This window comes from Artibeus jamaicensis, unplaced genomic scaffold, assembly GCF_021234435.1.
Source record: "Artibeus jamaicensis isolate MK-2021 breed Jamaican fruit bat unplaced genomic scaffold, CSHL_Jam_final contig_2790, whole genome shotgun sequence".
NCBI lineage: Eukaryota > Metazoa > Chordata > Mammalia > Chiroptera > Phyllostomidae > Artibeus > Artibeus jamaicensis.
This window is the reverse complement of record NW_026521616.1, coordinates 232,689-250,645: the sequence shown is the minus strand read 5'-3', so window position 1 is coordinate 250,645 and position 17,957 is coordinate 232,689. Positions and strand designations below refer to the sequence as shown.

Genomic DNA, 17,957 nt, shown 5'->3' with positions numbered 1-17,957 from the left:
ACAAGGTCCTAGAATATACAAAACCCACCCAACTGGGAATCAGCATGAGAAGGGCCCAATTTGCTTGTGGGTAGCAGGGGAAGTGACTGAAAGTTGGCTGAGAGTTCAGTAAGCGGAATGGTTCCCTCTCTGACCCCTCCCTCACTTACAGTGCCACAACACAATGAAGTAGTTTGCCCTACCCTGGCAAATACCTAAGGCTCCACCCCTTACAACATAACCAGTGCTCTGACACAAAGAAATAAGGCTTAAATAAAAGAACAGATCAAAATCCAGAAAAAGAACTAAGCAATGAAGAAACAGTTGACCTATCAGGTGCAGAGTTCAAAACACTGGTAATCATGATGCTGACAAAAATGACTAAATACAACTGCAAATAAAGGAAGAAGTGAAAGCTATGCAAAGTGAAATAAAGAAAAATATACAGGGAACCAACAGTGAAAGGAAGGAAACCAGGATCAAATCAACTGTTTGGAACAGAAGGAAGAAATAAACATTCAACCAGAACAGAATGAAGACACAAGAATTCAGAAAAAACGAGGAGAGGCTTTGGAACTTCTGGGACAACTTTAGAAGTTCCAACATGCAAATCATAGGTCAGAAGGAGAAGAGGGGGAGCAAGAAACTGAAAACTTATTTGAAAAAATAATGGAGGAGAACTTCTCCAATCTGGCAAAGGAAATAGACAGGCAAGTCCAGGAAGGTCAGAGAGTCCCAAACAAGTTGGATCCAAGGAAGCACATACCAAGGCACATCATAATTACTTTACCCAAGATTAAAGATAAGAGAACATCTTAAAAGCAACAAGAGAAAAGGAGACAGTAACCTACAAAGGAATGTCCATAAGACTATCAGCTGATTTTTCAACAGAAACCTTATAGGCAAAAAGGGGCTGGAAAGAAGTATTCAAAGTGATGAAAAGAAAGGCAAGGCCCTACATCCAAGATTACTCTATCCAGCAAAGCTATCATTTAGAATGGAAGGGCAGATAAAGAGCTTCCCAGGTAAGGTCAAGTTAAAGGAGTTCATCATCACCAAGCCATTATTATATGAAATGTAAAAGGCACTTGAGATAAGAAAAAGAAGATCCAAACTATGAGCAGTAAAATGACAACAAACTCACACCTATCAAAAACTAATCCTATAACAAAAACAAAAACAAAAACAAAAACAAAAACAAAAACAAAAACAAACTAAGCCAACAACTAGACCAGGAACAGAACCACAGAAATGGAGATCACATGGAGGGTTATCAGCAGGGAGGGGGAAGAAGGGGGGTGGAGAATGGGGGGGAAAGGTACCAGGAATAAGAAGCATAATTGGTAGGCACAAAACAGGGGGAGGTTTAGAACAGTATAGGAAATGGAGAAGCCAAAGATCTTCTACGGTATGACCCATGGACTTGAACTAAAGGGGAGAAACACTGGAGGGTCATTGCAAAGCAGAGGGGGATAAAGGGGAGGAAAAAAAATGGGACAACTGTAATAACATAACAAATATACTTAAAAACAACAACAACAACAACAACAACAAAACAGCACAGGCCTCGGTAAAAAGCCCTATTCTGCCACTTGTTAGCTATGAAGCCTCAGGCAAGTTACTTAGACCTCTTAGGGCTATAGTTTCTCCCTCTAAAAATAGGGACACTATCATGTACCTCCTTAGAGTTATTCTTTATAATAAAGAAACCCTTAGGGTTTCTTTAAGTAGAAGATATTGTTATAAAATCCATAGTAAAAGTCTGCTAGACTCTCACTTCACTAAAATAATGATTACTGTTAGATACCCTTCCAGACTTTTTGGAACATATGAGTGATTTTTAAAATATTTTAAGAGGGCAATCTTTGACATTATTTTCATTTGACAAATTGTGAGCATGTTTCAAAGCTAACCACTCTACTATTCAGACATTTGGTTGCTTTCAATCTGGGGGGCTATAACTAACCATGAATAAACACCCTTATGATTTATGCTCTTAGGGTTATTGAACACCTACTTTAGCTGTATGGTGAAAATACTTTATAAGGGTGTGCTACTGTGTTTTGTCTTTTTTCTTCAATTCAGCATTTAGTGACTTGATGTTGGTGGCCTAAAGTTGGCCATTACAAGAGTTTTTACACCACAGAAATTGGCCAAGCCCTATAAACTGGGGCTTTTTATTTTTCAGAGATCCTGTTGTTAAACATATACCAGCAAACCACTGAAGTAAGCCATTTTTTCCTCATTAATTTTCAAAGGGATCTGTAGCACACACTAGTCTGCCATTTATTCATTAAGTTTATAGAACAGAGTAAAGAGCTTAGAATTGTCTGTAATTGTTTTCTGTGCTAGTCTCACAGACTGCTTTGGCAGGTTTGGTATGCTTTGGTATGCTTTGATGTATTGATGAGACTTTAGTAGACACAGTTTCTATTTTTCTCACATGAGATCACAGTATTGCAATGAGAATGTATTTTCCCTAAACAATTCAACAGCATTTTAAAAGTATAAGTTAGAAAAGAAAAACAAAATAAAGGACTATTTTTAGTAGCAGTTGGTTACTATAGACTGTTTTTTGGATTAGGGCTCTTTACTCTTAAAGAAAAAAAAAAAAGAAAGAAATCCAAACACAAGAAAACAAAACACTATTATGGAGCTGTGTAAATATCACTTTAAAGTATTCCCTCATAAAAATTACTCCACTGTGTGAAGAAATAGGGATCTACATAAAGGAAAGGCCCAGTAACAGTACTCTTCTTTGATGATCACTATCACGCACAAAGTTAGCATGAGCAACTTTCAATTCAACAACACACACACAGTAAGTTCTTACTCAGGACCACATTAGGTTCTGGAGACACAAACAAGACATGTGGCCCCAGCCTTTGAAGCTCTAATCATTTTTCAGTGGCTCAGTGGATAGGGAATGTCCTAAGTGGTTATAAATAGTTGCTTTTACTAGCATCGAGAGGAAGAGAAACAGGGAGACTGATTTTGATTTGTCTTTAAGAACAAGCATCTACTTTAAGAGGAAAAAATCAAAGTATAAAAAGAAGTTAAAGTTTGCCTACCTATAGAGATAAGCTGATATGTGTTGGTAACTAGATCTTCAGAATCTACACCAGTTAAACACCACTATGTCCCAATTTTAATGTCTTTCCTGCTGAGGTACTTTAAGAAGTCAGTAATTTTTTTGCAGATACAGATTACCAACTGAATAAAGTAAACAACGCTGCCTATATGTTTCCTTACCTGTTACATTTAAATTTGAACTCCAGATACCTTATTTTAGGCACTTATGTTATTAAGCTATGTAAGGTAACAACTGGGTGGACTTAATACAACAACCCCTTTTTCTAAGTAAACCTAAAGATTCATTTTTTTCTAGACTTGATTTTAGTTGATCTGTAGTATGCATATCTCACCCTACAGAGCAAACACAGCGGCTGCCCTTTTCATACATACAGTTGTGGCTTGATATACAGAGTGACACTTTCAACCACTTCCAAACACTGATACTTTAGACTTTAAAATCCATTTCTTAGGGATTTGTGCTATTTATAGAAATAATCATTACCCTTTGGGAAACAATGGCTCATTTACTGAAAATGAGTTTAACAAAGGAATTATTTGGTACTGAGATAATACAGAGCAGTGAATTGGGTGACACAATTACAGCATCATCAGCTCATGTGACTGACTGTATTAGGGTAATTTACTGAAAAAAGAAAACTACAGTAACTTAAAATTCAGCTTCAACAATGAACAGAATTATGAAACCAGATCTTAGGTTCTCATTTTGAAAATAACTCCCAACCTGAAATAAATACCACAAAAAAGAAAAACTTGGCAGAACGAAATATTCCTATTTTGCTTAAAACCTAGTTTTGACTGGTGTATGTTTCATTTACACATATGATTCACACTGAATTTTGTTTTAAGTATTAAGAGAATAAATAGCATTCCAAAAGTCACAAGATTGAAAACTTCCAGTTCCTTTTCTAGTTGGAGAACTTACAAAACTTACTGCATAGAACAGTGAGTTGATGCGGTGACCATAAATTTCTTAACATTAAATCTAAATTTAATTGAATTGCAATTTCAGCAAGTTCTGTAGAAACATCCTCAAAGTAGATAAAGCGAAAGTCACAAAAAGTTAATCTAGAAGACTGATTTATGGGTGTATCATCGTTTCTTTTAAATTTTCTGAGGTTTAACATTTTTCAAAAAATAAAGGGGGCAGGAGCACAATATCCTCAAAGCAGATTCACCACATAATTACACGTAATACGAAAAAACTGAGTTGTTTTCCACCAAAAAAGCCTTCAACTTTTACCAGAAACCTTAGACACTGTCACACAAAAAGCAATGAGCAGAATGTTCTAAATATTCTATTTTTCTCAGCTGCACAGTTTTTGTTTTGTTTTGCTCTTATGAGAACACTTCCTCCATTTTCGATGGGTATCAGGTTGGACAGGTATTACTGGTAAAGCAGCAAAAGAGCAAAGGTTCTGGCTCAGCCTCTAACCAGCTGTGTGACCTTGAACAAATCTCTTAGCTTCTCTGGGTCTCAATTTTCCCATTTATAAAAGGAACTAGTTATACTACATGTATTCTAAAGTATCTTCCAACTCCGTAATTCCTTTCTGACAGAGTCCTTGGCTTGTGAGAATGAAAAAATAGCCCTCAAAAAAAAAAAAAAAAAAAAAAAAGAAAGCCGAAAATCTACCTTTGTAATGTTAGTGAAACAAACAGGATATGAAACTGTAAACAATGTAATCATGATCACAATTGGAATATCACAAACACACACCTGTATCAGATTAGAAATTGAGAAAAAATACAGCAAATGATATCAGTGGCTAACAATGAGTTATAGGTCACACATAGCTTTTCTGTAATTTTCAAATATCCTACAATTATTAGTTTGATAATGGGGTGGGAGGAAGAAGTTAAAAACAAAGAAAAATCCCTCCTTTTATGTGTAAAATAAAAATTTTACAGTTGGAAAGCATCCAGAATTGGGATGATTATTTCAAAAGCAGTTGGAGTTAATCAGGAAAAAAAAAATCTCTGGTATGGTCACCTACCTGATACCTGCCTATAAAAGCTGTTGGTTATATGCTCTAAATTAGTAAGCTTTAGGTAGGCACTATTTTTTTTTAACCCATTCTGAAACTTATAATTATGACAGCTAACATTTACATAGTTCCAGGCATAGTTCTAAGACTGTACATTGATTCATTTACTCCTCACCACAACCCCATGAGACAGATATACTATTACTATCCCTATTTTACACATGATAACCATGAGGCACACAGATTAAATAATTAGCCTACAACACCTAATAAGTGACAGTCAAGATTTAAATCCAGGTAATCTGTCATCAGAGTACAGATTCTAAACTACTTAACCATACTGGCTTTTGGACTTAAAATATAGTCTTCCTCGGGTATTCTTGAACTGTTTTTGCCCTTGAAGTTCTTTTAAACTACTTTTCTTGAAACTAAAAATAAATACTGGGATAAAAAGACTGGCCAAACTCTTAACTTGCTAGATTAAAATTATGATTCATTTCTAAGTCACTACTTCAAAGTTACAGGGGGTATAATTTTCTTTATTTATTTGTATGAGGAGGGGGAGAGATGGGGGCAGGAAGGAGAGAGCGGGAGAGAGAAACACCGATTTTGTTGTCCCACCTATGCATTCACTGGCTGATTCTTGAATAAACAACCTTGGCACATCAGAATGACGCTCTTAATCAACTGTGCTACCTGGCCAGGGCCAAATTCCCATACATATCGATAGGTAAATAATATAACATTGGAGGAATTAAATAGCATTAATTACTAAGTTTAATATTGGAATGTTTTAATAAAGGAAGGTGCTTTATTGATTGACATTGTTTGTACTCATGAATGTTCTTGGGAAAAAGCCCCAGAACCCAACTGTTGTACCCTTCCAAAATTTCTGTTTTATTGAAATGAACCCTGGCTGATGTAGCTCAGTGGACGGAGCATGGGCCTGTGAACCAAAAGGTTACCAGTTTGATTCTCAGTCAGGGCACAATGGCAGGGTTGTGGGCCAGGTCCCCAGTAGGGGGTGTGCAAGAGGCAGCCACACATTGATGTTTCTTCTTCCTCTCTTTCTCCTTCCCTTCCCATCTCTCTAAAAATAAATAAATAAAACCTTTCAAATACATTGCAATGATATCTTAAACTATGTTGCAATTAATTCATTTGGTTTTTAAAAGAATATGCATCAATATTTATTTTGAACACTGGCTTTAGGATACACCCAGTTAACTTTCAATAACCCCAATTACTATAACATGCAGAACCTGGCAAAAGGAACACAAGAGGAAGCCAACCAATTAAACATAATTGAAGGTTCCCACCTAATTCTCAGGCAATTCAAACTCCAATCAAGTATGCATGTGTCCCTTTTTCTGCACAGTACCCATATTTTTTGCCAATTTCTATGGCTTCTGGATTACTTTTAGTAAAGCTCAAATTCCTCCACTTCTGTATTAGTAAGTTTCTAGCCCGTTAAAGTAAGTATAGAAATCAATGGTTTCCTTTTAATAAAATTTAAGAAAGTGAGGAAGGTAGGGGGAAAAACTTTGCGCCAGGCTGGCTCTTAACTTAGACGTGCAACGAGACAATCACCTGATAATTGCACCCTTTGGGTACTTCTGTACTGGTAAGATAATAACATGAAATAAAGTCACCTGGTTTATTTCAATTTACTTACACAATTGGCATATCTGCCATGGTACATTAAGAAAATTAGCATGTAAGAAAAATCACCTGCTTATGTAAATTGAGGATGGTTTGTATCCAAGCAGACAGGAAAAAAAGCTGCAATCTGGGTCAAATGACTAATTTTATCTTTTTGTTCAAATGTCTCTCTTCACCTTTTCTCTGTGGTTCAGAGAAAGAATTTTAGGTCAAGGAACGAATAAACAAAAAGTTTCTGTGTTGTCCATTCCCCTGTAAGGAGTTTGCTGCCTGACACTACGGAGCTCTATACTACTTAAATTGAAAACAAGACTGAGAACTTTATCTAGATAACAAAACCACAACACTGAGAGAGGAAAGAAAAGAAATCAATGGGGTATATCTGATCTAACTGGGAAGGAAAGCAAACATGGCAAGGATCAGGTACCAATTTTACACTCTGCTACTTTAGGCAAACAGGGCTTTAGGAAAGAAAATACTCCAAATAATTCAGGGCAGACAAGACAAATTCTCCACAGGGAACATGATTCTACTTTGCTCTATAAATGTACCTGGTCAACTTCTCCTGAGTCTGACATAAGTTAGATGAATGTGTTCTTGGTCAGTAATGACTGCCTCCCCAGCATTGGTTGCCTGAATTCATCCTTTCCACTTAAAATTTACTCCATCTCCTGGTCCAGGGTGGACCTGAGTGCTCAAAAGTAATCTTATCTCCGCTGACAATGACTGGTTCAGGAATGAGTATACAACTCAACAAAGGCCAAAGAGACTCCAGAACTGTGCTAGTCAATAAGGTAAAGTCATAATACCAGAATAGGTATTATCTCATTTTTCCTTTGAATAATTTCGGAAGCTATTCAACATCTGTAGTCCTGAAGAACGCTGTCTTGTGGTCACTAGCAGATTATCTGCTCACAATAATGCCACGATACTTTACAGATATTAATGCAATTTCATTACAGAAATTTAGGAAACACAGGATTTTATAAGTGAGGAACCAAGACTCAGAAAATCTAAATAACTTTATCAAGGTCATAGGGTCACTGGCAGCCAAGATGGGGATCATAACCACGTCTTCTAACAAGGTTAGTACTCTATTACCATGTCATTAAAAAAAATTACTCTCAAGAAACTGGTAACTTGAACATGATAAAAATAAAGTTCTCTGGTTTATTAAACTAGAAATAAAAACTTGGGATTTGGAAGAATTTTACTAATAAAACAAAGTGCTTTCAAGATTTGATATTTCTTAGAATCAAGCATATATTATGGGGGGAGGAGTGGAAATCATACAATCAATTTCTCAAATGCTATCAATGATCTAGCTATTAAAATTTGAAGGCTTTTTTACTTATTTTTGATGATTTTTGCCTGTCCTATAAGCTTTGCCTCCAATAGTTTCTTCCATTTGCAACGGAGTACATTCCCTAAGGCTCAGACCTCAGCTCCCTCGATTATTCTATTTATCTATGTATCTTTCTTAAAAAATCTATTTGAACCACTCACTCTCCTATTCAAAACTTTCAGCACCGGGTTGCCATTCCCGGTGTTTCATATTTTTTCATGATTGCTCCCCTACCAAGGAGCAGTTTTTCACGGTCCCCCTAGTCATCCCCCATGAAATTTTAGTACCACAGATATGCTGTATATATGTTTATGTAATGCACAGGGGTGGGCAAAAAATAGGTTTACAGTTGTGAGTACATGAAAGTTTATTTTTGTACTATTATTTATTAATTATTGTATATTTTCCATGTGAACAATTATAAACCTATTTTTGCCCACCCTGTATGTGCTTTACTCATAAAAAGAACAAAGACTTTATTTTTTGCTCATCTCCCAAGAACCAATGGTGCCTTAGCTCTTCAGCAGGATACGCCAAACTTTTCAGGATCTAGCTCTAGCTTGATCCTTGTATCCACCTTAGCTCCTATCCCACTCTACACTTCAGCAACTCCTAAGAATGCTCTTCCCTATTAGTTGACTCCCTCATTCTTAAAACTCATTTGAGATATTACCTCTTGTAGGAAGCATCTAAACCTTCCCCAGAAATTCCTCCTCCATGTTCCTATAATATCCAGGGAATATCTCTCTTACTGTAATAATGGTAATGAATTATACTTATCCATTTGCATATATCTCTCCCTTAATGTATCATAATCTCCTTGAAACCCCTATCACCTAGTACAGTGCCTGAGAAATAGTCAACACATAATAAATGAGTATGGTAAGAACAAGTGAAAATAATGTACCTTTCAGTTTTTATTTAATGGTTTCAAACTTAGTTTCAATTCTCCATCAAGACACCCTGAGAACCAGGATGTATTACTTTTTCACACTGTTCCTTCAGGGCAACACTGTGGCTTAAACATCACTGTATCACAGTACCAAGAGCAACACAGATAACAGCAGCTTGCAAAATTCTTTATAGAACTAAATATCCTACAATAGTCCTGGTCTGTAGCAAGTTGACAATAAAAATACAATGGCTAGTGAGTTCCAGCAATGTCAAAACTTTCTACTGTCTGATAATAAATATGATTCAATTAGCCAAACTAACTTGGAACACAGACGTGAAACTGCATTTATGTAAAGAGTACCAATCATGATCAATAGCAGACAACCCTACACTCCCTTTATTCACAACATTACAATTAACTGTTAAAGTTCAACTCAATACAGTTTCTTAGAAGTCATCTATTCATAATGCCAGAGTGCCAGAATTTTTCCTAATGTCTCCTGGCTAGGGTACCTTGAACTACAGACTAGGTCTATAATGAATGACTTGTCACATGCTTATTGACAGTATTACAACTGTTGTCTCAGGTATTCTCTGCATTACCCCCAAGCAACAAGATCAAACTGACTGCTATATTACTTAGGACATCATTGTTGATCTACATTAGGTGACCCAATCAACAAATAATTCACTGAAGTATTATGGATGCGTAGGGAATTATCAGTAAAACCCAAATATAATCTTACAGTGAAAAAGCTTCTACCCAATGGCTTCTTTCTATTTGGTTGGATATCAAATGGAGAAGTTTCTTTGGCCTTGACAATTTCCATCAAAGAAATCCAATCAGTATATTAAGGAAACATACAGTATATAAACAGTAGATTCTTAAACTGCTAGGACATCAACAAATCTAATAAAAACCACCAAAAGCAGCCACTCAATTCTATAATATAGAATCAGTGAAAACTCTAAAGCTCCAAGTAATGAAGATAATGAAATATTTCAGTACTACATTAGAGAATGGCCTTTTATAGCAAGACACAACATTTCTACAGTTGTCTGTGTTTTGAAGATTAAACACTGGAACTTAGATTCAAACCTATATTAAGTTAATGCATTTTGCAAATATTCTTCTTCTAGCATAGTGTATGAAAGGGAACTCTGCCCTCATTTCTTTTTCAGGACACACACCAGTGGTACTAATTGATGGCTTAAAAAGTTGAGTGTAATTTTGAGGGACATTGTTGTTTTAGCTTATATGAAGAGTCCATTCTTTCTGAAATGTCTTTTTTAAATAAAACATTTGTCCTTTTGCTTCTAAGATGATGTTTAATAGTATAGCAAAATTTCTCCCCAAGAATGAAACAAGTTTCTTTTGTTGTGTTGTGGTTTTATTTTTTGTTTTTGGATATAATTTGGATAATCTTGTCAGGAGACTGAGTACAAAGCGACTTCCTATGTAATAGGCTATGGAATTTCCACCACCATGAAATTAGCTCAATATCATCAGACTGTTACTTTTATTCTCTAACTCTGCTTTCTCTACTTTATGACCATGAACCTGCAGTTTCTATAAGTATGTTTGTTAGTTAAAATTCACAATATAGACATCTACATTTCTAGTTTCACACAAACGTGTTGTTATGTTTAGAAGAGCAACCATTTCCTTTTATGGTGCAGGCTCTGCTTCTTCAAAGCTCTTTTCGCAAAGAAGACACCCCCCACCATCCCCAAAGAATCCAGCTGTGGCTGTTAATCTTGGCCAACAGAGATACTTCAATACTACAGATTCTTAACCTGTAAAACACAGTCATAACAAGATATACTTTACTATACTTTAGTATACATCTTTCTGATGCAACTAAATCCAGGATTTTCCCCCAAACATATCCCCAACACATTCCCCATTCTCTCACATTATAATTTGCTATTTGAAGAGTAAAAGGACCAAAAAAAAAAGGCTCTAATTTTCACAAGATGAGCAAGCTAGACAATCTTTGCATTGCATAAGGATTTACACTGAATAATTTTCCATTAAATCACACATACTTTCCCACCTCACTGGGATTTTATTTAGCAAGTCACACTTTTTCATCTAAACACAAGTAAAATGTATTTCCAGTAAAGCTGGGACTTTGATAATAAGAATGTCCTTCATTTGTTACATTCTAAGAAGAAAAAAATTAATTTCCTAATTTCCTTCCCAGTATGTAAAATCCATAACACTTCCTAAAACAGTAGAAATGACTAGAACACCTACCAAATCCATACAAAGATGTATGTACATTTTTCTGCATTTGTTTTTTAAGTAATTGAGAGAACAGCACCGAATATTTTTCCCTGACTCTCCCTGGCACATAGCACAACTAAGTGCACACTCTATGGTAAAATCTCACCTCCAAAAACAGTCTGCATGTCGATTTCACCTGGTAAATCTGAACATATATGAAACCACTTCTGTGCACACTACTATAACAGTCTGATTTTTCTACCAATAATAATTATAATTTTAAGAAGCTAATGTTTATTGAGTGCTTACTGTGTGCTAGACAGTGTATTCATTGGTTTATAAAGATTACCTCATTTAATCCTTACAGTGATCCTATGAGATAGCTATTATTATCCTCATTTTATAGATGAGGAAAAGAAAGGTTAAACAACTTATCAATATCACACAGCTGGTAACTAAGTATCACTATAGTGATACTTAAGTTTTGAAAGACAAATAACAGTAACCTGTGGAAGGTGTAAGAATAAAATTCAAAGTTCTCCAACTTGGAGTTCAAAGGCACCAGACCAAATTAATTCCAGGACCTTTATCTTTTAATTAATCAGATAAGTAAAAAACCAAAACACTAATTTTATAAAGCAGAAGCTTTCTCCATATTCACTTTTATCAAAATGGCAATACGCGCTGTTAATTCAATCTGTGAGAGTTCAGACTGCCAGTATCAAAACTGCCTGGATTTAGCAGTCTTCAAACTTCTCTCATGTAATCGGCTCCTCAAATTCTCAAAAGTATATACCTCATAAGACCCTGAAGCCTTACGCCGGAATACTCTTTGTCCCAGAGCGGTCACATCTTTAAGCACAATATATCGCTTCCTCTGGTAAGAATGAACTACAGACAAAAAGGTATTTATAAAATCCTCACCAAATGACTTAGGTTTCTGTTTGGGTGTTGTTTTGCATTTTGGTTTTGCATTATGAAAATGACCATATGGAAGCCCTAACATCTGATAAAGTTCAAATTATATATAAGGCTTTGATAACCCATGAACAATATTCTATCACTGGCAATGAGTGTATCTCACACTATCCCATGATATTACAAGGTAAACTGGAACCCCTACTTTGAGATAAAACACAGAAGACAGTTATTAATGAAACCTTAACTGAACTGTCAAAGCACCATCTATATGGCAAACTAATAGGTAATTCACTACTTTTACACAACTGTCCAATACTGATAAATTATTCCACTAAATTCAGCAGAAAGAGAAATCAAGCCTGGTAGACTAAATTGTTCAGTGATAAATCTGAATGGTAAAATGCTGCATCACTTCTATAAATATCTCTCCTTGTCTACATGCAGGAACAATATCCCTCAAAATTATATGCAGCATTTTTCACCAACAGTTAGTACCACTGGGTTCATCTCCAGAAAAAAAAAAAATGAAAGCAGATACAGTATACTTTCCTGTGTCATGCCAGAAGAAAAATACTCACAAAACGCATTAAATATATTTGAATCGAAGTGAATTTTATAATATCCAAGTAGGTTTATGGTGCTTTAAATCAAATGATGTATCACTGAGAGAATATTTTTATGTTACATTGTAATCATTTTAGAAAATAGTTGTTTCTGTTGGATGCTTTCTAAATTAAAAAGAAAAACTCTGGTTCAGTTAGTTAAAATGTAAAACACCTCAGTAATATCTTCAGCTTGGGTTTAAGAATATGAGTACAGTTCACTCTGGTTTGGTGTTCAAATCTCTACTTTTAATAATCTTACTCAGGTCACATAGCAGTTAAATTTCAAATACAATAAGCAATTCAGACAGCAAGTCAACAGTATGGAAATATAAAAATAGAAATGCATTTGCATACTAAAACAGACACCTGGAACTCTTCCTTTTTTTCATACCAAATTGTATTCCACCTATAACAGCTGACAAAAACATTCAATGCAACTAACTAGAAAAATTTGGCTAAAGAACAATGGGACCTGACCAGATCAAGTAACCAAGCAGCAAAGATGCCACAGCACTGTGCTTAGTAGTGGGGAGAAAAAGTAGTGTTCTAGCCCTGGCTGGTGTGGCTCAGTGGACTGAGTGCTGCCCTGTAAACAAGGGCTCGCTGGTTCAATTCCTAGGCAGAGCACAAGCCTGGGTTGTGGGCCAGGTTCCCCAGTAGGGGGCGCACGAGGTGCTCAAGGGGCAACCACTCATCGATGTTTCTCTTCCTCTCTCTCCCCCTTCCCCTCAAATAAATAAATAAACAAACAAACAAACAAATAAATGCCCTTACAAAGTATTCTAGTAGACCACAGCCCTTTTAGGGGTTTACTGGCAAACACAAGACAAGTGGTGTACTACAACAGAAGGCAGTGCATAGAAGACAATTTCAAGTACTTCAAACAAACTCCATTGAGTGGTCGAAGGGGTCACAGAAAGAACCTAGAATGAATTCAAATCAAACACATCTGGGATTTTCACATATCAGTAATTTATAATACCCACTATCAGAATGTTCATGATTGGAGATGTTTCAGCACTCCAGTTCCTCGCTTCCCCCTTTAAAAATAAAAACTGTTCCTTAGCATCAACTTGAAGTTAAAACTTCTGCAAGTCACACCACCATTTGATAGAAATGTAGGTAACACCTTTATAGAATAGAAAATGCAACCCGTATCTCTAGTTCTTAGTATTGTATGCAAGGCACTAAAATGAAGGAGTATCCACATCTAAGAGAATCCACACAAATTCTCCGGAAATCGGTAACAAAATTTAAAACGAGGAACAACCTTTTCCTGTCCACCCTTACCACCGTCACCAAGCTTCGAATCCTCAATGCTCAGGCAAGGAATGGAAGGAAGTTCACAGTGCAACCACTGAGAATAGGATATGGAAGAGAGAAATGCAGGAACAGGCAGGTCCCTCAGCAGAGACAAGGGCTATACTCTCCACTCATTACTGGCTGTACTCTTTCCCACCAGGAATAACACGACCTTGGAGAAGGGAGCAGTACAGCAGCAACCTCCTAGATCATAAAATCTGAAATAAACCCTGGCTGGTGTGGCTCAGTGAATTGAGCACCGGCCTGCAAACCAAAGGGTTACCAATTCAATTCCCAGTCTAGGGTACATGCTTGAGTTGAGGGCCAGGTCCCCAGTCAGGGACATGTGAGAGGCAACTGCACAATGATGTTTCTCTCCCTCACCCTCTCTAAATATAAATAAATAAAATCTTTTAAAAAAAACTGGGTATTTGGTATTTTTAAAAAATAAATAAAATCTGAAATATACATAAAGATGGCCAGATACAATCAGTGACAAAAAGAAACATTTACCAGGCTAGTTCCAGAAAGTTAATTTTCCTATGGTGACGGGGGCTTTTCTAGAAAATAGATTAACAAGAATCTATTTTTTAATGCACTCAAAACATCAATTCATCTATCCACACCAGAATACTGAATTCTTGGGGGGAAAACTTGGTTCACTCTAGTTTTGATAGGAACAAATCCTATAATGATAAATACATTTTACTATAAACTACTTATCTTCCTAAGGGCAAACAGACAAAACGTTGCATGTAAGAAGCCCTTGGACTTTTAAAAATATCTTAGCACTAACTAAAGTAGAGCAGTTTCATACGTTTAAAAAGTATACTTCCTACTACAGCAACCAAGGGATAACAGCAACTTAAGAGACACCAAACAACACTAAAACATTACACTGAATGTGGGCCACTGCGTAGCTGCAGTCTACTGACCTCATTTGTGGTACTCATGTGTGATGCTATATTTAAGACATTCTTATCAAAAGGCTAAAGCTACATACTTCCCAACTGTAGCTTTACGGTTTAAAATAAATCACTCAAAAAATGACTTAATTGGTTTGACTATGAATACTATCCTCTTTCTGGGGATCAAGATCACAAATTAAGGACTGAAAAGATGGAAGGGACGGCAAAATAATTATACAAAGTATATTCCAATAAGACAATGAAAAGGAATTGAGTTTCGGTCAATTGTGACATTTGCTGCAATTGGGCAAATGAGATGACCACGATCTTCATAGGAAAACGTTTCATACATACGTCTACTGATCCTACACTCGGTGGCTTGCTTAGATTCTAAGCAAAAAGTTTGGCAGACAGCAAACTCATGTGTTACTCATCAGAGGGTTCTCCACCAAAACTTGCCATGGCTCAAAAGCCTGGGTAGCCTATTCATTAGGCTTCTTTACCTTGTAAGTGAGGGTGTCTTCCTACACCCTTAAGTTGGGTGAAGAAGCTTGCTCCACTTTGGTCAACATGGAGATAACCCTAAAAGATGACTCGCCCAATCACAATGAGAAGAAACCATGAGAAGTTGTGCTTTTCTTTTGATACTCACCAGACAACACCAAAGGCTCCATATCCAATAGGTCTATCCGGCTCAATGTCCAGCTGCTGTTGTGGATGATGCGAGTGCTGATGATGGTGCGCCTTAACTGTAGCAGCTGCAGCAGCCTGTACCTGAGCTGGGGCTGCTGCAGCTGGTCCAGGAGCCTGACCAGGTGCCGGTGATGGGAAATATGGCTGTTGTTGCCCAGGGTTTAACATGGCAGCCGCTGCGGCCGCTGCTGCGGCTGCCGCAGCTGCCGAAGACGTATGCTGCTGTACAGGGTGTACAGCAGCAGCCGACCCCGGATGAAGATGGTGTTGAGGGTGGTGGTGGTGGTGAAGGTGAGGAGGAGGGAGGTGTGGAAGGTGATGGTGATGGTGGTGGTGGTGACCTGCTGCTGCTGCAGATGTACCGCCATTGTAAGCCGCCATCATTTTTGCGTTGGCTCTTGCGCCACAAAGAGACATTCAAAAAATGCCCTTTGATTGGAAAGCAAACTAGGTCAAGCTGTCATTTGGCCATTTAAAAATGAAGAAAAACCACTCACTCCACCTCAAAAAACATGGAGCGTAACTGGCTTTATGTCTTCATCAGTCAATCCAAACAAGTTAGAGGATCTTGGTGTTTAATTTTGGGGTGAGTGTGTGTGGAAGGGTGTGGGTTGCCAAAAAATAAAATGAAAGGAAAAAGAAAAGGAAAAGGAAAAAGGGACCCCCTTCCCCCCAGGTTTCCTGCCACAAGTGGGTACTAAAACTCCATCCTTAATTTGGGGGCGGTTCCAACTTCGAATGTGGGAATAAAGGCCAAACCTCCCGACCCCCTGAACTCCACACACGAAAAGGATCAGGTAACACACCACCCTTGGAATCTCGTAAGAAGGTTGACTCATCTACCCCTTCCATTCCCACATCCTTTTCTAAACACCTACCACCTTCTCAAAAATACAATTAAAAAAAATCGAACCACCCCAAAATAAAAGGATGGGGGAAAATTTTCAGGGAAACCAGTTTCCCCCCCTCGAACTCTCAGGCCTCCCTACATCTCCCCCTACTCCCGGTCTGGGTGACCTGATTGGTGGGGGGGTGGGGGGCGCGGACGAGGGGGATACTAAACTTTCCGGAGCAGAAAAGAGCCAAGGAAGCAGGCAGGAGGGGACAGAGTGAGCCGAGGAGGCGACAGGGCAGGACAGAGAGGAGAAAGGGAATCTGGGCAAAGTGAAGGTAAGGAGGTGCAGGGAGGAATGAAAGAGATGTGGGCAGCGCTCGGACGCCCAGACAGAGGGAACCGCCCCGGGATGAGGTTAGGGTCCCGGGGCCAAAGAACAGCAGCTCCGAGAGGCGGGCGGGATGCAGTCAGAAGAGGGCAGACTCCTACCCCCGCAGCCGGCTGCTTCTGCTAGAAGGGTTGGGGGGGAGAGCGGGTGGGTCCCCCCCCGCACGACGGCCCCCTCAGGGCTCAAGGCTGCTCCGTCTCCCCCCCACCCCCCCACCCGGCTTCAGTCCCCGGGGCCGCTTTCTCCTCAGTCGCTGAGGCCGTTTTCTCCTCAGCCGCCGCCTCCTCAGCCACCGGTGCAGCCGCGGCCAGACTCACCTCCCCTAGCAAAGCCGGATAGAGCGGAGGCAGCGGCGGACACGCGCAACCAGCCGCCGAGGCCCCGCCCCCGTCTCACACTGACCGGCTACCCTAGCCAATCCACGCCCACCTGTCCGCATCCGCCTCCAATCCTAGGACCTGAGCTTCAGACAGGCGCACTCCTTGGCCAGTGGCAACAAGGAGTGGGTCTCCTGGGGAAATCCCGCCCCCGGTTCGGGATGGACAGGTAAAACAACCAATCAAAAGGCAGAATTTGGCCTGACAGACAAGGCTAAAAGCGAATTAAAAACCAGAGATCTCCGTGACATTTTTCTTTCGCAGCTCACCTCTTTTCTTTTTCTTCTTTTATTTTTTTGGCAGGAGCAGGAAGCTGCGTGCTAACCCCGCCTGCAAAGCTGGAAGAGAGGGTGGAATGAAAGAACCAATCATGAGCAAGCCACCAAGATCAGCTCAACCAATCCTTGGCTCGAAGGTGAAGTGGGCTGGGACTGGGGCCAGATAGACACTTGATTTAACAAATAGAAAAGAAGGTTGATCTCAGTCCCACCCTTCAAATCCCCTATAGGTCAGGATTGTGGAGACTTCGCTGTCATATCAGCTACGACTTCTTTCGGGGGCGGGATCAGTGAAAGAGGTGTGGCCTGAAGGGAAGGGGGCGGAGCCTAGGCAAAGAAGGCGGAGTTCAAGTCTTCAATGGTCCATTGATAGGAGCCCTCTACTATCCATTTCCAAGGCATAAGGTGTGGAGAAGTAGGGGGAGCAAAAGTGACGTGGAGGTTCGGAAATTCAAGGTC

General features: G+C 38.7%; 1 protein-coding gene across 2 annotated transcripts in view; it reads right to left on the bottom strand.

The window, feature by feature from the left end:
• Positions 1-17,235, bottom strand: part of NLK (nemo like kinase) — a 147,547-nt gene extending 130,312 nt beyond the window's left edge. The window contains exon 1 of one of the 2 annotated variants that reach the window (XM_037162752.2): positions 15,580-17,235. In XM_037162752.2, coding sequence (XP_037018647.1) covers positions 15,580-16,037 — 458 coding nt within the window. In that variant the 5' untranslated portion in view covers positions 16,038-17,235. The remainder of the gene's footprint in view (positions 1-15,579) is intronic. The other variant, XM_037162751.2, reaches the window with a different exon arrangement.
• Between the last annotated feature and the right edge of the window lie 722 nt (positions 17,236-17,957).